Source organism: Gobius niger, assembly GCF_951799975.1.
Source record: "Gobius niger genome assembly, chromosome: 10".
In the NCBI taxonomy this organism is placed as follows: Eukaryota; Metazoa; Chordata; class Actinopteri; order Gobiiformes; family Gobiidae; genus Gobius; species Gobius niger.
The window spans coordinates 14,818,665-14,839,138 of NC_136861.1; the positions used below are offsets into that span (position 1 = coordinate 14,818,665).

General features: G+C 41.4%; 1 protein-coding gene across 1 annotated transcript in view; it reads left to right on the plus strand.

Moving 5' to 3' along the window:
- The window catches only part of plcd3a (phospholipase C, delta 3a), a 37,201-nt gene extending 16,754 nt beyond the window's left edge, over nucleotides 1-20,447 (plus strand). Inside the window, exons 3-15 of the mRNA XM_079564403.1 lie at nucleotides 5,653-5,881; nucleotides 7,119-7,248; nucleotides 9,393-9,618; nucleotides 10,243-10,444; nucleotides 12,269-12,413; nucleotides 12,934-13,086; nucleotides 14,543-14,698; nucleotides 15,041-15,191; nucleotides 15,313-15,429; nucleotides 18,138-18,316; nucleotides 18,418-18,553; nucleotides 18,739-18,888; nucleotides 18,964-20,447. Coding sequence (XP_079420529.1) covers nucleotides 5,653-5,881; nucleotides 7,119-7,248; nucleotides 9,393-9,618; nucleotides 10,243-10,444; nucleotides 12,269-12,413; nucleotides 12,934-13,086; nucleotides 14,543-14,698; nucleotides 15,041-15,191; nucleotides 15,313-15,429; nucleotides 18,138-18,316; nucleotides 18,418-18,553; nucleotides 18,739-18,888; nucleotides 18,964-19,106 — 2,117 coding nt within the window. The 3' untranslated portion in view covers nucleotides 19,107-20,447. The remainder of the gene's footprint in view (nucleotides 1-5,652; nucleotides 5,882-7,118; nucleotides 7,249-9,392; nucleotides 9,619-10,242; nucleotides 10,445-12,268; nucleotides 12,414-12,933; nucleotides 13,087-14,542; nucleotides 14,699-15,040; nucleotides 15,192-15,312; nucleotides 15,430-18,137; nucleotides 18,317-18,417; nucleotides 18,554-18,738; nucleotides 18,889-18,963) is intronic.
- The last annotated feature ends 27 nt before the right edge of the window (nucleotides 20,448-20,474 follow it).

Below are 20,474 nucleotides of genomic sequence, written 5' to 3' on the forward strand. Positions count from 1 at the left end.
TCTGTAATCTGTTTGAAGTGAGTGCAGACAAAGTAAAGGCTTTCGGCTCGTGACTGTGTTTTGGCCACATTTAGTTAAAGATTAATGAGGCGGCTGTTGTTTCATGGGCCATTAACAGGTCACTACAAGACGTTAAAGAGCATTCCTCTATGTGTTTAACTGTGACTGTCGCAGAGGGCAAAATGCTCAGCTTTCATGTGCACCCCAGTCTACAGCCCCGTTAGCATCAGGAGTATGCCAGTGTGGTATATGAATGGTTAGGAGACCATTTTATGTTTTCGTAGGACATTTAGGCAGAGTTGTGTAGATAGACTTTCTTCTCTACATCCTCCCAAACTTGAGTGTCAATGGGGACACTTGTCAGGAGCAGTGGGTGACAAGGTGCAGCGCCAGGGGATCCAACTCTGTGTTTTCAACCAGGATCATCACCAAGAGCACCCAACTGAAGGATTAACTAACTCCACACAGCAATCAATTCCAGTCCCCCGGAGAGCCGAAGTATAATTAATTTTACTCACTACGGCAGTAATGAGCATGCATTCATTATGCCTCTGTGTACTGTATCTGAAATTAAACATCTGCTAATTTTATGAGATGTTCTACTGCTCAAAAAGGCCATCCATCCATTTTCTTCCGCTTTATCCGGGGTCGGGTCGCCGGGGCAGCAGTCTCAGCAGAGAAGCCTAGACTTCCCGATCCACACACACCTCCTCCAGCTGTTCTGGGGGACCCCGAGGCGACACCAGGCCATAGTCCCACCAGCGTGTCCTGGGTCTTCCACGAGGCCTCCTCCCAATAGGACATGCCTGGAACACCTCCCGCGGGAGGCGACCAGGAGGTATCCGGAACAGATGCCCGACCCACCTCAGCTGCTCCTTTTGATGTGAAGGAGCAGTTACTGAGCTCCTCACCCGATCTCGAATAGTGCGCCCAGCCACCCTGCGAAGGAAGCTCATTTCGACCGCTTGTATCCGTGATCTTGTCCTTTCGGTCTTTATCCAAATCTCATGACCATAGGTGAGGGCGGGAACGTAGATCGATCGGTAAATCGAGAGCTTTGCCCCCCGACTCAGGTCTTGTTTTAACACAATCTGGAGATATGTTGCTTTTTCTTCTCGTATTGTACAGCCAAACTCAAAAGCAAATTGTATTAGTAGTATAGTATTGCCGCTATTGTTGTTGTACATATGAACAAATAGAGTTTTCAGTGCATCATAAAAGTCTGCCTGCAATCTTTGAAGTACAATCTCACAAACTAGGTCAGAAGTGTCAGCGCTCCCTTTGCCTCCTGCTTTTGTTTGCCTGAATCTTCAGTCGTTTAGTTCTTCCTTTATGACGCTATGTTTAATGCACACACACAAAGCGCCGCTCTGCCCCAAACACATGGGGCAGGTTTATGGGTCAGTGGGTGGTGAAGGTCGCGTCACTTCTGCTACGACAGAAATAGAAATGTTTTGGTCCCTTTGACACGTCATTCACTGCTGTCAATTAACAATGAATTACAAGTTTGGCAAACACAGCAATATCCATGTTTTAAGATACAAAAGTTATACAAGTTATACAATTAGGAGCCAAAGATATTTACCATAATTTTAAGTATGCTTTAATTTACCCCAGTTTTGAGTGTTCAATCTATTACCTATAATCATAACAGTTGCAATATCTGTGGGGAAAGCAGTTGTGCAAATATTCACCAAGGAGTCCAAAGGTTGATTACCTCCTTTGCCCCCTTTCACAGTACACAGGCACAGTGTTAAGCCCAGAGGTGACTCCTTTTGTCAGTGCGGCACCAGGACCGGCCCATGTCTTTCAATGTTTTGAAATGATCATTAACACTTAATTGTCCACATTCTGCTGCATTTGTGTTTGTCCTTTTTCGTTACCATTCTCCAATATTTGCTATTGTTTGGTTATGTATTATAATTGAACTTATAAAAGGCCTCAGACCCTTAGAGCGGGATGGCACTTGGCCAATCAGATTTCAGCGTTTGACATGTGCTTCCCCTGGCCACCCCTTGACATGTTCCTGGAAGGTCATCCTGCGTAAAAATTGCCAAATTACCATGTGACTAGTTTGCTGTGATGATCCATGATAAAAAAGGAGCAACTGAGGAAATAAACTGATTCATAAACTGCTATAGCCATATTCAACAACAGTATTACTCCAGGCTGGGACAAAGTATTGTTTAGCAAATATCTTTATCGCAATACGTCTTTATTTGTTATACGTGTATTGTATCAGAAACTGTGTATCGTAATACTTTTGATACTTTTGATACTCAACTCAGTTCTAGAAAAAATATATACAAATGTTTTTGACTCAGATAGTTTTGTTTGGTCCAGATTTGGTGCCACTTGGTTTAAACAAAAGGCTTTTGCTCTTCTCAACATCAGACTGATTTTGGAAACGCCACTTGTACTTTTTTGTTAACTTAATTTGGGGTAAAATATCGCAGTTTGTCATAGTGTCATAGTGTCATAGTAAATTTACTTTGTTCACTGAGATGTGTTATATCGTAATAATATGTATCGTATCGGGCCCTCTGCATTCGGATTGGTATTGTGTCTTAAGTATTACTATTAACTACTTGGACCAGGTCTAATTCTGATATTGCATTCTCAGATTTCACTCAGCTCTATTTGGACCTGGACACTCCACAGAAGTGTAACTTTTGCCACGGCCCTGCCATCTGCTCAAAGCCAGGAATGTGCAGTGATTTTGAGGAGGTGGAGGGCCGCGTCTCCACGGCCCACAGCAGCAGAATGAGCCTATTGTGTGACACAGTCACTTCCAAGCGCTCTGCCGACCAAAAGCATGAAGTACAGGAGTTCTTGTGTTGTCTGCAGTTGTTGTGATAGAAACAGTGGCCAGTGTTGGTGTTTGGAAAGTCTCCCAGGCACCAAGAGCTGCTGGGCTCCCTCACAACATAGATCAGATATAACATTACAGGAGGCGAGCCCAACTGACAGAATGATGAAGTGGTGAAAGTGGCTTAAAGGAACAGGCCACCGTTTTTCCATACTGAGATATGTTCTTACCTTAGCTTAGACGAGTTCATTTGTACCCGTCTGGTCTTCACGCGTGCCCTCAGTCAACTATATTGTAACAGTAAAGGGAAGATATTACTGTGCGGATGTCGAACTACTCCTGGTATTATTACGCCTTACAATATAGTTCCCCCTTTTATCCGCTTAGAAAATCCACGTTGTTTAATTTTGCGTAATTATACTTTATCGTGTAACACTTCACGTAACCATATTTAAATAGGGAAAACGTGGAAGAGCTTGGTAGCTTCACAACGTTTGGAGCTATAGAGGAGAGGAGGAGAGGCTAAATGCTAACGCCATCTGTGCTGTGTTTACGTGACTGAGGGCACGCGTGAAGACCAGACAGGTACAAATGAACTCGTCTAAGCTCAGGTAAGAACATATATATCTCAGTGTGGAAAAACAGTGGCCTATTCCTTTAAACACAACAGCAGCAAAACATGTGTATGAGTAAGAATGATACTTTCAAATGATTTGATTTGAGTCGAGGTAAAAGAAGTGACCCAAATAATTATTCAAGTAAAAGTAAAAAAAAAGTAAAAAATTCAATATTTTAAAACGAAATAGACCACAACAATAAGATAAGAGAAAAGAATAAGAGTTAAATTTACCAAAAAAGCAGTTACATATGTACTTTGGTAAATATAACCAAGTATTAAAAAAGTGATAATTCAAAGTGTAGATAGAGAACAATTAGTATGTGATATTGGCATTCTTATATCCTTGCTGTATGTGGAGCATGCAGGCAAAAGTCAGTCCTAAATCTGTACATGCATTATTACATAGTCCATTAGAGGGTGCATGAAGCTGCTTAAATAAAGCAACATTAGCTGTTTGGCTACGACTAATATCCTACTTTTACGACCATTACTGCTTCTTGTCCTTACCTCTCTTGCTCCCACTAATTATCATCACCGTCTTTGGCATAAAAGGACGTTTCTTAGACTTATCAAGTAAACAGTGAAGTCGACCAAATGATTTTAGCTGAAGTATCCAGTTTCGTGTCTGCCTTGCCTGAGAGAGAAAGAGAGATGAGAGCCAAGCTAATTTTATCTCGTTGGGAAGTCTGTATTGCGTGAGCGATCAGCGTGATGCATTGCTTTGTCACTGTGTGTGGTAGGATTTATTATTGGTGACCTTTACCTGCTTGCTGCCGGTGTGAGCTCAGCTGTTTACTCATCAACACCGTGTCCTCTGTTAGCATTAAACCCCTTCCACTAAAATGACCGAGACCAGGGTGCACCGTGACCACACCGTGACCACACCATGACCACGAGAGACACCGAGTAATGACCAAAGGTGCAGCCACAGCTGGTCGACAAAGTACTTAATCAGCTGATGTCATTGCTCAGCTTAGTTTGCGACGCCATATGAGTAAGTTGTGTTGATTCAGGCACATTACTATTGCATTCGTGATGATTATATTTTGTGTGTGTGTTTATATGGCATATAAACACACACACAAAATATAATCAAATGCTACCGGTTGAGGCGTGTGGTAACTTGTTAAATAACCATTTGGCTCCTGTTGGTTCACTGTGGTAGTCCTAAAAATAAACAAAAGGGGGAAACTGAAGGACAAAACAAACAAACAGTTCTGCTCTCAATGAAAGAAGCTTTGTCTAAAAATACATTACTCTGGTTTTAGGGTCCAAGACAGGACACATGAACAAATCTTATTACCCGCTTGCAATACATTTAGATTTGCATCTTATTTTTCAAAAGATGAGTAAACTGAGAGGTTTCCAGAGGCGTACCTTGCCATTAGGCAAGGCAGGCAGCAGCCTGGGGCCCCCAGAGGGCCAACAGATTTGACAGAAAGGACCAAGAGAATACAGTCACTGCAGCAGCAGTGACAGGATGCAACGACAATTGGCCGTCGCATACACCCTGAAAGGGCCCCATGAGCCCAGCCCCTCCTTCACGTGCTTCTCAGGAGAAGGAGGGAGAGAGAGGGAGAGGGAGAGAGAACGTGCACAACATGTTGGACGTAAACAGACACAGCTTAAGCTTTAAGCTCCAGCGTTCATGGCTCGTCCGCTTCCCAGCTGTGCTGCGACCCACCTCCACCCCTTCACCTCCTCTTCCATCCCTGGCTTCATCCTTCGCCAAAGTCCCATACCACCAGTGACCAGGCTCCGGGGGAAGATATCCCTGTTGCTAACCTACCCATCCATACTAACCATAATCAATATATCGATGTCTACTGCCGGGGTCTGATCGCCAAAAATATTAATGTCAATGAATCTTTCTAATTGCTGCTATTGTCTCTGTTTGGTAGAATTAGTTTTCTAATTCTGGATTCATTCTGATAATACCTATGCAAAGAAGAAACTTTATTATAGCACCTTTTGCAGCTAGATCTTCAAAGTGCTTCACAATAAAACAAGTAAATCAAAAACGACAAAGGATTACACAAATTAAAATAGAAACAATCGTAACTCATTGTCAAATATTACCATTGTCAGTGTCGCTGTGTCACATTAAAAGCAGCGTTTGTGTTTGCCAGTGATGCATACACAGAACCTGGAGAGTTCCACATTGTGTCTCTAAAAGTCACTGACAACTCACATATTAATTCTTCATATTGTTGTCTCTTCCCAGTTGCGGTGACGGAGGTGGAGTGCGTTCGTGAGGGCTGTAAGTCCGAGGCGCTCAGGCAGGTTTCGGCATCGGTGCCGGAGAGCCACTGCTTCACGGTGGTGTTCAAAGGAGCGCGTAAGAGCCTGGACCTGCTCTGCCCCTGCGAGGAGGAGGCCCGGCGCTGGGTCAGGGGGCTGCGCACGCTCAAGGACAGTGTGGCCAACATGAGCCAAAAGGAAAAACTCGACCAATATCCTTTCACAGGGTTCAATGTCTTAACTTTCACTAACCCACAGTTCTCACTCATCGGTACAATGATTAAAAGTTAGTGCTGCACAATATTGTCAGCAGAAGGCTCGCAAAATCACTCTGACTGGAGATTTACACACTTTTTGTTCACCTCTTAATCCCCACCTGAATCAAACTGATTTTCTCCAGTTTGGCATTACCCAAATCTAAAAGCTTCTTGAAAAATAGCATCAAAATAGTGACAAAAACAAGGATGAAAGTACAACCAAAAAGTGACGAAAAAGCGCCAAAAACGGGCCAGAAAAACGACAAAAACACAATGGAAAAGTGACGAAAAATACGATTAAAGAGTAATGAAAACGCAACAAAAATGTTACGAAAACTCAATGAAAAAAGTGACGAAAACTCAATGAAAAAAGTGACGAAAACTCAACAAAAAAGTGTCAAAAACTCAACAAAAAAGTAGATTTGGGTAAAACCATAATGTGCTCAGTTAAGGCGGGGGGTAAGAGGTGAACACAGCCCTAACAAAAAAGCATGGGAATTGGTACAAAAGTTTATTTTCCTAAGTTAGTCTGTAACCGACACAAATTTTCTACTCTCTTTTCAGGTTTACATCAGTCCATTTAATTCATTTCAGGGAACAAGACTGGTGTAATTAAATATTATGTTCCCACAGTTACATGGGGTTTAAAATACATAGAGCACCTGCTGTTGGGACGTCCTGCATCTGCTCTTTTGTCAGATGCTCTAGTTGTGTAAACTGTTCTCCCACAGCTAGTATATTGATTATTTCTGCAGGAAACTTGATATCGACAGTGACAGCAAAACAAACAAATTCAGCACAATAGGTAAAGCACCTGGTGGAGTAAATTGTATTTTCATCTTTCTTAAATAGATATTTGAGTCTCAGGGAGTCACAAGGCACGGTGCAGTTTGTGCTGGTCTCGTGCCTGGTTCCAGTTCAGCCTTATTGCTTAATGAAAATCCTTAGGTGAGTGATTAAGGCTGCAAGCATGTGCTGTGCAGTAAACGCCAGCCTCAGCTTTACGTTTTTGACTTCCCGCTCCGGCTATTTTCTGAATATCACGTCCTGCTCTTCACCCTCAACTTGCCTGTCTAAAAAAGCCTAGGTTACAAATAAAAAGAAAACAATTGGTATCTGACTGACTAATGACGCAGATGAGACTAAGCTGATATATATTTGTACCTTCCACTTGCTCCTTAACCACGTCTACTTGGATCCGTGGGTACCTGAGGCGAGCGGATCAAAACCAGGACGGTAAAATGAGCTACGACGAAGTGAAGACGCTCCTGCAGATGATCAACATTGACCTGAGCGAACAGTATGCACGAAACCTATTCAAGGTCAGTTTCTCTCAAACCTCACAGCGTCCCTTCACTAGAGCAAACAGGAGATTTGGTGATATTACACTGATATTACACTGATATTACACTGATATTACACTGATATTGGAGCCTCTTCATGTGAGAAATCTGTGCAATTTTGACACCAGTCGTGAACCCGAGACTGACCCTGTACACTTCCATCGTCCACATAGCAAATCACGAGCTAGTTATTTCTTTGTAGAGGGGTATCACTGCCTGATAAGTCCCACTGCAGTCTGTTAGAGTGGAATTGCTGGTTTCATGCTCTTTTCAAAGCCGTTTCTAAGTGTGCCAAGCCAAGTGTGAATTTTATTTCATAGTATCTCAGCCCAAACACAAAATGAATGCTTTCCACTCCAGGATCATTTAACACAAATCCTCTGTAGCGTCCAGTGGAATGAATGAATGAGCGTACAAGCAGTGCAGGGGATAACGTATAACAAAATGAACAAATTACAGAAATATAATACTTAAACTAAATACGGTAATATATAAATCATTACAATTTAAGTAACTTGAGTTTGTATTGAGTATGAACAAAAAAACACCAAACTCCCCCCAAATAAAATGCAGCACCAAGTCGGAGGTTGGTGAATAAGATCTGCAGTTGTGTGTAGTTAAAACAAAGCAGGAAAATGGGCGAAAGCGAAGGAAAAGGAAATCTTAGACTCCACCTTTGCTTGGCGGTATTATTATTATTTCAGTTTATTTTGCTACTACTAACACAAGTTACACAGTCCAAGTACAGATGCACCCACAGACGTCAACGTGCTCCTAAGGTGTGTAACTTTGTGTAACTGCACTTGGATCGTGTAACTACTCAAGCTCAGGAATGAACATATCTCAGTATGGAAAACGGTGGCCTGTTCCTTTAACAAATGTTTTATTAGATATTACTGTTTCAAAATGTAACTGAGCTACACTACTTTGAGTTACTTCTGAGTTACTATTAGCAAAATAAACTGAAAATAGCAATGATACCACCAAGCAAAAGTGCAGTCAAAGATTTCCTTTTCCTTCGCTTTCGCCCATTCTCTGTTTTGTTTTGACGACATTAACCGCATTTAAAAAGGGAAACATGGAAGAGCTCGGTCGCTTCTAACTTCACCCCCGTTTGGCCCCATAGAACATTTTTTAATCACACAAACTTAAACATGTCGATTTTCTAAGCGGATAAAAAGGGGTACAGTAAAGTCGAAGTGCTCCTAAGGTATTATTACGCGTTACAAAATAGTTCCCCTTTTTATCCGCTTAGAAAGTCGACATGTTTAATTTTGTGGAACTACTCACATAACCGTATTTAAATAGGGAAACATGGAAGAGCTCGGTCGCTTCTAACTTCACCCCCGTTTGGCCCCATAGAGGAGAAGAGGAGAGGCTAAATGCTAACAACATCTTTGGTCTTTGAGCGTGACTGAGGGCACGCACAAAGACCAGACAGTTATGCATCAACTCATCTAAGCTCAGGCAAGAACATATCTCAGTATGGAAAAACGGTGGCCTGCTCTTTTAAAGTTGTAACTACTAATATAGAATACAGTATAGTACAATGTTAAAGTAAATTGCTCAACACTGCACATACCATATGAAAGATTAATACAAAGTTTTACAATGAAATACAGCAATAAAATAAATATTTTACCTCTTCTCCCCCATTCCAACCAGGCTCTCGTATTGAACATTCGCACCCGGCATCACAAATTAAAACAACTCCGGTTACAAAAAAGGAAAATGACGATAATGATTGATAATTTAGCCCTAGAGATATATCAATTTATCCTGATATCACGACTATTGATCATGAAACGTCATATGCAACAAACAGGTGGATCTGAGTTATTTTTAATACCACCAAAGTTTTTGTTGAGTGGTTAATGCTCTTACAGTAACAGTAAAAAGATCACAGGTTTTATTCCAGGACCGTGTGGGGCCTTTCTGAGTGGAATTTAATTTTTCTCCCCCTGTATGGATGTGTTTTCTGTTCCATAAACCTGGCTCGAGATCTGGACATGGGTTTGCTGAAGGTGCACTGTCCACTGCTCCTGACATGATGGGTCAAACGCTGAGAACGTATTTCCCTACGGGTACAAATACTTCTAAAATCTCTTCTTCTCTGTCTTCAGAGATGCGACCGCTCAGGTGACGGCCGCCTGGATCACATTGAGATCGAGGAGTTTTGCCGCGAGTTGCTGCGTCGGCCCGAGTTGGATTCCGTTTTCAGACACTACTCCAGTAACGGCTGCGTCCTGTCCACCGCAGAGCTCAGGGACTTCCTGGGAGATCAGGGAGAAGACGCCTCACTGCTGCACGCTAAGAACCTAATACTCACCTTCGAGCTCAATGACTGGGGTGAGTCTGTGAAGCAGCGGTTACTGTCTTAGTTTTCAAAGAGTCTGGGAAGTCTCGGCATACGTCCTGTAATTTCACCCAACAAACTAGTCATTTTCCACCTTTTTGCAACTGTGGCTTGAAAGAAACAGATAATATCAATAAAAGTGAAAGTAGCATGTAATAGTGAACTTTACTGTTATAATTCTGATAGCTTTGTTCCATTTTAGCCTTGATTTAGCACTTAAAGAGACTAGATGCAAGTTGGTCATTTTATGCTCACTACTGCCACCTCAGGTCTTATGCGTAACTGCACCTTCTATATTAAAGGGATATTTCAGGTTTTTTGACTTAGGGCCTCATTTCCTAGTTATCGAGAGTGTTGCTGATTCACTCCACCGCCGCGTGCAAAATGGTTAAAATGATTCTATCGACACAGACATTTATATGGTTAGTCTGGTGTTATAAGTGATTTGCCTCAGGTGCACTGTGGAGCGGGTCAGACTAGGAAATGAGGCCCTATGTCAACAATCCTGAAATATCCCTTTAAGTCTTGTTTTGACACAATATCAGCTTCTTGTCCGAGTAAATTACATGACATCAAAACTCATGGCTCTGGCCTCTGTATTTCCCCTCGTGTTGTAGCTCAGAAGAACCAGTTCATGACCCAGAACGGCTTCACCATGTACATGCTGTCTCTGGAGAACGACGTGGTCAACCCTGACCACTCCAAAGTGCACCAGGACATGACCCGCCCCCTGTCCCACTACTTCATCTCCTCCTCTCACAACACCTACCTGACCAAGGACCAAGTCACCAGCGCCAGCAGCACAGAGCCATACATCAGGTCAGCAAAGTTTTATCAGTTTATCACAGCGCTCGGTTTGTGCTTGTACCTCGCCACAAGGTTTCAGGTTTTATTGCCAGACTGTGTGTGGCCCAGTGTTGGGCAAGTTACTTAAAAATTGTAATATATTCTATATTAGTGATTACAGCTTTAAAAATGTAATATGTTTGTATTACATATTACTGTTTCAAAAATGTAGCTGAGCTACACCACTCTTAGTTACTTTTAGTTACTTTTGGCAAAACATAAACTGAAAATAGTAATAAAGCCACAAAGCAAAAGTGCAGTCAAAGATTTCCTTTTCCTTTCCCCCATTCTCTCGTGTTTTGTTTTAACGACGTTAACTACAGACTGCAGATCTTATACACCAACCTCCAACTTGATTTGTTGCTGCATTTTATTTGGCATTTTTTTGTTCATACATTTAAATGCACTTTTACCTCAAGTTACTTGAAATGTAATGACTAATATATTCCCGTATTTTGTTTCAGTCATTTGTTATATTCCTTAGTTACTCTAAAAAGTAAAAAATATATATTAAAAATATATATAAAAATATATTTTTGTTACTTTATTCTTACTCGTTACTTTTGTAACACGTTACCCCAACACCGGTGAGGCCTTTCTGTGTTTAAAGTGCATATGACAGGTTTTAATGCTTTTGAAAATATGACTTATTTAGCATCAGTTGCATAATTATCACTTTATTTCAGTGAAGCAGCAAGAAATTTTATTTTTATTTGAAAGGAACAGGCCACCGTTTTTCCATACTGAGATATGTTTTTATTTGAGCTTAGACGAGTCGATATGCACCCCCTTTCGGAGCTATAGAAATATGCTAGGAGAGGCCAAATGCTAACAGCATCTTTGGTCTTTTTGCAACCAAACAGGTACTCATCAACTCGTCTAAGCTCATGTAAGAACATATCTCAGTTTGGAAAAACGGTGGCCTGTTCCTTTAAGCTGCTGACAGGAAGTGACATAGACGAAGGTAAAGTCCCAAAGCAGTTTGACTCATTCATATCCCATTGACTAAACATGACTGAAGGCAAACTATGTCACTTCCTGTCAGTGTCCAATAAGGAAGTGAAACTATAAACATCACAACAATGGCCAAACTGAAGAGAGCTGGGTAAAATCTTTAGCAAAATCTTAAATATAATCGTGTTAACTGTGTTTCAGCAAAAATTGTGTCTAATGTGTCATATGCACTTTAAAGGCTTTGCAATCCTCCCACTGGGTTTTCCTGACCAAGATGTAGTGAAGGGTCGTCTGTAAGGGTGGGTCAAATGCCACAGGACAAATATCTCTACAAATGCTCCGTTCATGTGGTCCTCTGGAACCGGGGAAAACATTTTCCCCACTGACTTAAACTCTGCTACTTTTTTGACTTTAGTGTGAGCTGCTGTTGTCCTCAGAGTAACATGCCTTCAAGAAAAATGCAAAAACCAAAAGCAGGACTTCAAAGAACTGAAAGTATCTCAAAGTATCTCAAATCCAAAAGCACAATAGAATCCACAAATAAGACAAAGAACTGAACCTCAGCTGAACCAGGGCTGACAATGAACCGACAAGGAACAAGGGAAACACTGGTGTGAATACATGAGGGAACGAGGGGAAAAAACAGGGAAACAGAAACCATGTTGACCATGTTTTATATAGTTAGTTAGAGTTCCCTTTTTTGAATCAATAAATAACCTCTCATGTTTATTGTTTTTTTTGCAACTGAGACTATTTTCTGTGATGATTTACGAACAGATGCCACTACTTCATCGCTTAGTCCATTAAGCCAGCCTTTAATGCGATCTGTTCAATGGTTTGCAGGGCTCTGAACCAGGGCTGCCGCTGCGTGGAGCTGGACTGCTGGGATGGAGATAAAGGGGAGCCTGTCATTTACCACGGCCACACACTCACCTCCAAAGTGCCCTTTAAGGAGGTCATTGAAACCATCGCACACTACGCTTTTAAGGTCAGTACGACAGATTTATTTCACCCGCACCGCATGTGCAAACCCCGGCACAAGGGAAGCGTCTTCTCTTTACTGCTAATGAAATGAGGAAAGCACTCAGTCTGTAAACACATCCTGACTCACTGCTCCCACTGGTTTCTGCACAGATTGACGCTACGCTTGGCTCGAAGACCGTGCTTTTGCTTTGGCACAGTGTTGCGTTAGTCCTCTGGGTACAGGTTTTCTCCAGTAGGTTGCGTACACGTGGCATCATAACATTCTGAGAAGGGTATAGTTTAATACTGAGGAGGAGGAAAGGCCAAAATTCTGCTGTCTGAATTAACAAAGATCATTTATTGTAGGATCCTAAACTGGGTGAGTCTTAATGAGGGTAATATGACATCACAAGTGTGTGGGTTTTATGTTTGGTGATTTCTTCCCCTGTCCTCCATCTGAAATCATCACATCAAAATCCTTCAATGTCGTGCATGCAGCCTATTAAACTTTATGCTTTAGGATTTCCTTGTGTTTGTGTCTGCAGGCCTCTCCGTACCCTCTGACTCTGTCTCTCGAGAACCACTGTTCTGTGGAGCAGCAGGCCGTCATGGCCAAACACCTCCGCGACATTCTGGGAAAGAATCTGATCACCAAGCCCCTCTCCGACGAGCCCCTGAAGGAACTGCCCTCCCCCGAGGTACAGCACATAAGGGGGTCAAGTGGAGCAAATAAACTACAACTCCAGTTGCTGAGATATTTCCATTTCGGCTCACTGGAGAAAAACATTTCACCCCTGCTTGTTAGAGCCATATTGAGCAAAAAACCTAAAAGCCCTTCTGCCAGCTTATTTGCTTGACCCAAATACATCACAAGAAATCTGTCAAGATGCTTTTTTAGTTTCTTTAATCTCCCACATTCCAACATTTGGTGTTAGTTAACCAAATGCAAACATTTACTCCAAACCCAGTCTTTCAATCAATCAATCAAACTTTATTTATAAAGCGCTTTTCATACCAAAAGGCATCACAAAGTGCTTTACAGATTACAACATTTAAAACAATACGCCTGGAACACCCTCCCATATATGGCTCCTCTGATGTTGTTTCCTCACCTTGGTCATCTGTACCCAGCGTTATGTATTTTATGTACTTATTTTGATTCTGTGTGTGAGTGTAGGGTAAAGGTAGGGGAGTAGGTGTGTGCATTGTGATAACTGTATATATTGGGAGGATTTGATGGGCGATAATGTTTTTAAGGTCTTTTTAAATGTCAAGCACTTTGCGATGCACCTGTGTATGAAAAGCGCTCTAGAAATAAAGATTTATTGATTGATATTTTATATATTAGGATTAAATAAATAGATGTCATTTAAAAGCTAAGCTAAAAAGGTGGGTCTTGAGCCTGCTCTTAAAAACAAGAACGTTCCCTGAGCTCCTCAAGGCAGGTCGTTCCAGAGGTGAGGGCTGAAATATTGGAAAGACGCCTCACCGCAAGTCTTTTTGTTGAATAACTAGAAGACCCCTGCCGGAGGAGCGAAGGGGCCGTGAAGGTTCATAAGGTAAAAGCAGTTCTGAAAGATAAGAAGGACGGAGACCATTAAGACATTTAAAAAACATTAAAGGAACTTTAAAGTTGATCTTGAAACACACGGGGAGCCAATGCAGCGATTCTCAATCCGGTGTAATGTGGTCCCGCCTCCTGGTCTTCGTCAGGACACGAGCTGCTGAATTTTGTAAAAGTTGTAAACCTGAGATCCTCTTTTTGGAAAGACCAGAAAGCAGGGCATTACAGTAGTCGATGCGACTGGTGATAAAAGCATGCATTAGCGTCTCCGTGTTGGCCCGAGAGAGAATGGGGCGGACTCTGGCTATGTTCTTTAGATGGTGAAAACCTATCTTTGAGATATTCTTAATGTGCGGAATAAAAGTCAGCAGAGTCAAAAAGCATGGCCAGGTTTTTCACCTGCGAAGAAGGATTAATAGACAGTGAATGTAGTTTGGGTAAAAGTTTCTCTCTCTGGGCTTCAGGGCCAATGATTAACATTTCAGTTTTGTCCTGGTCTTTCTCTCTTGTATTTATGTGATTTTGTCTATTTCTCTATTTAAATATCATCACTTTTTATATTTTGTTTGCTCTCTTGTCTGTCTTTGTAGGAGTTGCAGTATCGTATCCTGGTGAAGGGGAAGAAGCACATCCCTCACTTGGGCCAGCTGTCCAAGACGGGCAGCTCGGCCAGTTTCTCCTCCAGCTCTGATCTGGAGGATCTGGCGAGCAGTATCAAAAACACGCCCAAGAGGGATCCCACGAAGGTCAGTTTTAGACACTGCCATTCAGGTGTGACCGGTATGTCCAGGCTTTTCACTTACATTTACATACATTAGCTGTGGGAACAGGTTTTTTGGACGGCCAGGGCCTTTCTTGTGCAAACCACTCACAAAACCATTACTGAAGATATCCAAACAAAGACTTTGCTGGGTCTAAGCTTGAAATAAACAGGGAATGAACCAGGACTTGAGTAAATAGTAATACAGTAGTACAGCAACAGAGGAAGCATTGCAGATGTTTTAATTGTTTTCTTTTACTGTGTCTGTGAGCCTCCAGTTCAGTGGATCTGCTGTGTGTAATGAACCCATGTTGTTGGTTGTTCTTAGGTCTCTTCCAAGTTGAGCCCAGAGCTGTCGGAGCTGGTGGTGTACTGTCGCAGTGTCGCCTTCAGCGGTTTTGAAAACACAGCTGAAAAAGCTCCAAATGAAATGTCCTCCTTCTCTGAGAGCGATGCCCTGAAGCTCATCAAAGACTCTGGTACGGCTCTGGACATAATTGTGTTTTGACATCGCAGAGACAAGGGGCAGCCGAATGTGCAGCAAAGACGACCAGCCTCCAGTGTTTTATGGTATGCCCTTTTGTTTGGATTTTGCTGCAGGAAAGCTCTTTGTACGACACAACAGCAGGCAGCTGAGCCGGATCTACCCCTCCGGCCAGCGCCTCCAATCGTCCAACTATGATCCTCAGGAAATGTGGAACGGTGGCTGCCAGATGGGTAAGTACTCCTCCAGTCAAGAGGCAGCAATTCTGATAATAGCAAATTAAATTCTTTGTCAGTGCAAAAAAAACACACTTTGCTCTCAATATTCACAGCTGCAGAACCATTTTGGCTAAACTTTTGAATTTCACATAAAAGAGGCACATCTACACAAATTTAAATGACTTGTATTCAGAAGTTCGTTTTGACACGTTAAGACATGCGTTATGTCTAGGAAAATGACCGACAGTAATCAACTCTGCAAGGACTGCAAAATATATCCCACATTTTTTGTCTCTGCAGTATTAGCTAAGGCAGTATATACATCATAAAAAAAAGAAAAATTGCATCTAGCCCTAAACCTGACAGAGATTTAGGTTTGGGTCCCGACTAAGTTCAAAGCAAAACTGTGAAGTAACTTAATTTTATCCTTTCCTTTCCGTAGTCCCTGTGGGGGTAATACAAGTGTTAATGGGATGATTGGAGGGTCTTTCATCTCCCCCTGTGTCTCTGTCCAGAAAACCACATTTGCAACTTCGCTGCCTACGGGTCGGAGGCCCCAATACACACTAGTAGAATCACAAAGAAGAAGCTAACAGGCTAATGGGCAAAGCTAACTGCGGGTAGCGCCACATAAACAGTATTTACAGCAAAGTTTGAGTGATTTTTTTTTTAATCTCCATTGTGTAATTGGATGTACAATATCCCTCCTTCCCTTTGTCTTTTCTGTCAGCGTAGTATTTACTCTTACGGATAATTAATGAGTAAAAAAACGCAACATGCTACGACACCTGCAGTGGCGCTTATGGCCTCTAGGGGCATGAGTTACTTAGTACTGCTTTAATGTCTCAATAATGTCCCGCTCTACTCTTACCGTGAAATACCTGAAAGGATACGCAGTTCTCAGTTTTGGTACATATATTGAATAAGAAGTGTCAACATGTCATGCATTGCAGTCACGGCCGCGCTGCCCCTGAGTGAAAATGTGTCTTACAAAGAGGACTTGTTTCTATCTTATACAGAGTAGGAAGGGCTATACTTCAGGGTGAATATTTATCATTAGCTTGATACGTGTTCAAAAAGGATTGAATGAAAGGTGATCGGAGTACGAGGCTGGAGCACTGTGACCCTGAATCTTATCTATAGGCGAGAGAGTTGCCAGTTTGTGTCTTCTTGAAGCAGTCTCTTTACTCTACAAAAAAGAACGCTCCATTCTCTATATATTAGACTATGTGAAAGTGTCCCTTTAACAATACCATGGTCAGTGAGAATTCTAATGCTAACTAGCGTGCATTATTTTAGTATAGAGTTTGGGAAATTCCACAGTTACCATGGAGATCCGCCATCTTTGCAGCTGTCAGCATACATGTCCATAGACTAACATTAGCTAAAAACAGTATAAAAAGTGCAGAAAAAAGCTGTGGAACAACTCCGTTAGCTGCTGAGTCTGCTGGTAAATATATCTAACACACTGTGGTGTCCAAGTGTTTTAATGTGTACATTAACTCCAGTATTTTAAGTTTTAAAATCTCCATTAGTTTACTCCCATAATGCTTAGCAATATGACATCACATTCCCGAACTCTATAACGCACAGTCTGGCAACAAAATCACGTTCTATATCATACCACTGCAGCAGTTTCCATTGTAACAACAAACAATTGAGCCGGAACTAGCTTCAGGTAAAACTCCTGCCCAGGACAAAAGAAAGAAAACAGGACCAAATGGAAAGTTTCAGTTTTTTGTGGGACCATGGTATAAGTGGATTTAAAGCCACACCGCGTAGGATTTTCACTAATAAAAAAATTCAAATTGGAAAAATACCTCATAAATGGACAAACATGTGCCTTTGCTGTGAGCGGCTCAGCTATACTAAGACATGACTGTATCTTTATCGAGAGTGGGTGCGTCTCCAGCTCATCTCCATGGAGATGTGACAAAAGTCAGTAGAATTTGAGATTCTCATCCAAATCCATTCTTTGATTATGCACTGCCGTAATAGCATTTTCTGTGTTGAGCTGGTCAATAGGAGCATGTTTTGCATGTTTTGATGGCAACAGTATAGTCCAAAATGTTACGCAGTGTCCCTTTAACAACGAGGAGCCGGCCATGCATTTAACTGTTTTAATGCACTTATTAGTGGACACCACGAAGTGCATTAAAACTGAGTAATGCACGGCTCCTCGTTGTTTAATCCTTATTTATTAACAGTAGCTTGATTTAGTTGTTTCCTTTTGTCTGTAGCACAGTTTGACTGGGTGCCCACAGGGTTCTCTGTCTGCGAAGACAGGCTTAGATTTGCAAAGGGCGTGGACTGTAATTGATTTGTGCAGTGAAAAGACAATAACTGGTAAAAGGTCAATAACTGGTGTAAAGTGACTGTAAAGTAACAAAGGGACAGATACATAAGATTGATCCTTTCCATTCAAACTGCACTGACTCGGCAGCTTTGATGTGAACATTTTAATGTCACTTTTGCATGAAATAATTGGTAGGGAGTTTGTCCTGCTTAAAGCCACACCATGTAACATTTCAAGATAAAGCATGTATTTTATTACAGTTTGAATATCAATGATGATATGAATCTGAATAGACTATTGTAGATTCAGGTTACCTTTAAAAATGAAATAAATTCAAACTCCGTGCAACTACTCAACTCAAGGTCCTGTAATTACTCACTCAAACATTTGTAATTGATATTTAAAAGTCTCCTCTTGTTTTGTGCAGTGGCTCTGAACTTCCAGACGCCCGGGGAGCAGATGGACCTGAACCAGGGGCGCTTCCTGCAGAACGGTCGCTGTGGTTACGTGCTCAAACCCAGCTTCATGTGCATCCCCAACTCAGAGTTCAACCCCGAAAATACAGGAGGAGGGCCCGGCCATGTCCCCACTCAGCTGACCATCAGAGTGAGAACCGAACATATCTTTAGTTTTATCTATTTGTTTATTTCTAACTAATTTGAAACATAATATTGTCCGAAATATTGTTTTCTATTCATTATTTTTAGATCATATCGGCACAGCAGCTTCCTAAGATCAACACGGAGAAGGCCAGCTCCATCGTGGACCCTCAGGTCTGGGTCGAGATTCATGGGGTGGCTATCGATAATGCAAGAAACAAAACCCAACGCATCGACAACAACGGTAAATCTACACTTGCATTGAAAATAAGTCTTGCTATTTTTATGTCAGCTCCAGGTCACATCAACAACACACAGCAACTTACTGGCCGAATTATTTATTTATTTAGTGCCTTTTGTAAACATGCACTCTTGTGAGTGTTTGTATGAGAGAACAGTGTGTTTACAGCTCTTGTGCGCCCTCTGCAGGATTTAACCCGAGGTGGGACTGCACTCTGAGCTTTCAGCTTCAGGTCCCGGATCTGGCTCTGGTGCGGTTTGTTGTTGAGGACCACGACCACACTGCAAAAAATGACTTTGTGGGGCAGTTCACTTTGCCTTTTACAAGCCTCCGAACAGGTCTGTAAACACATCCACGGTATATATCTCACTGCTGTCACATCATGTCACTAACCAGTGATTCTCTGACTTTAGGATATCGCCACATTCACCTACTGAAGGCAGATGGTTCCAGTCTTTCCCCGGCCACTCTCTTTGTCCACGTCAAAGTGGCGCGCAGAGGAGTTCCCATCAAAACCGTGTCAGAGCGAATGGCCAGTGCCAAAGGCAAAGCATGACATGAATCTGAACAGTTGTAAAGCTGTTATTTCAAAACAAAAATGGCTTCAGAGGAAACTTTCAGTCCAACTACGTCTGCTGCAGCAGTTCTCCAAACTCCTGGACCAGACCTCCAGTGGTCAAGCTCACGAAGAGTCCGACGGATACAACGAAGAAGAACCATGTTAGCGCTTAACAAATGGTGTGCCTCAGGCTGGATCCATGTGAGAGAATCTGTTAAAGGCACTGAATATTAATAATACATAGTACTTAGAGTTTATTGTATTTTTAAGATGATCAAAGAGACTTTGCAGAAAAGACAAACGAAAACAGGTTTTTAAAGGCAAGGCAAAGAATGTTGTATTTGAGGACAGTGACATAATGTGCCTTTAGTGTTTTAGATACTATTTATACAAACTCAGTATTAACCCTAATGAAGTGAAAATAGGGTAACACATTTTACTTATAATGGTTATGTTTTTACGGGATTACACTTGCATGACAATTGATAAGGATTATTACTACATTGTCAGTAATTATCATTTGAATATTGGAAGTTATAAATGTTGTATACTATAGTATAACATAATAAGTGTTAAACAAGGTTAAACAAATGGGTGTTTCCACACCCAGTCTTACTTGAAACTTCAGCTCTATGTCAAGCACTTTGTGAATAATATCTACAAAATATTCTCTAACTTAAACAAACATTTGTCGTTTACAAAACCTCTTAATTAATGTTTTGGTTGTTCTGCACAGGACAAGTCAAATTGTGGCTTTATGTGAAGAAGCTCACTTTGCTGGATTACATAATATTACTTAAACACTACTGCTTAATCTTAAAAATACTGACTGAATTTATGTTGCTGTATGTTCTTATTGCTCTGCATTTAATTATTCTAAATGTGGTTGTTGTAACACAAGAGGCAGTGTGTTATATTTTTATTAACAATGTGAATTCTGCTAAAGCTTGTTTTGTGTGAACAAAGGATCCTTTTGTTAAAAACTTAAATGACGTGTCAAAAACTGTAACTTTTTACAGATACTTTAAAAGCTCATCATTATTGTTTTTTGCATGTTTATTGTCTGTCACTTGTTAAAACTTGACCTTACCACAGGAGTAAAAATAACCACTCAGGTTGCAACTTGAATAATGTAGCCTATTTCACTAAACCCTAAACTGAATGTATTGGGAAAAGACCCCTTTCCCAATGTTTGGAATAGAATTTATTATCCGACGCAGTTTATTATGGCATTTGTGTGAATTGAAATAATGTTCCCTTTTCTTTCTGTAACAAAAGCTGTCTTTATGTATTAAACACATTATTTTAACACGAACAAAGCTCAAGGCTCAAGTTTTCCGCAACGGATATAAAGATTTACTAAAT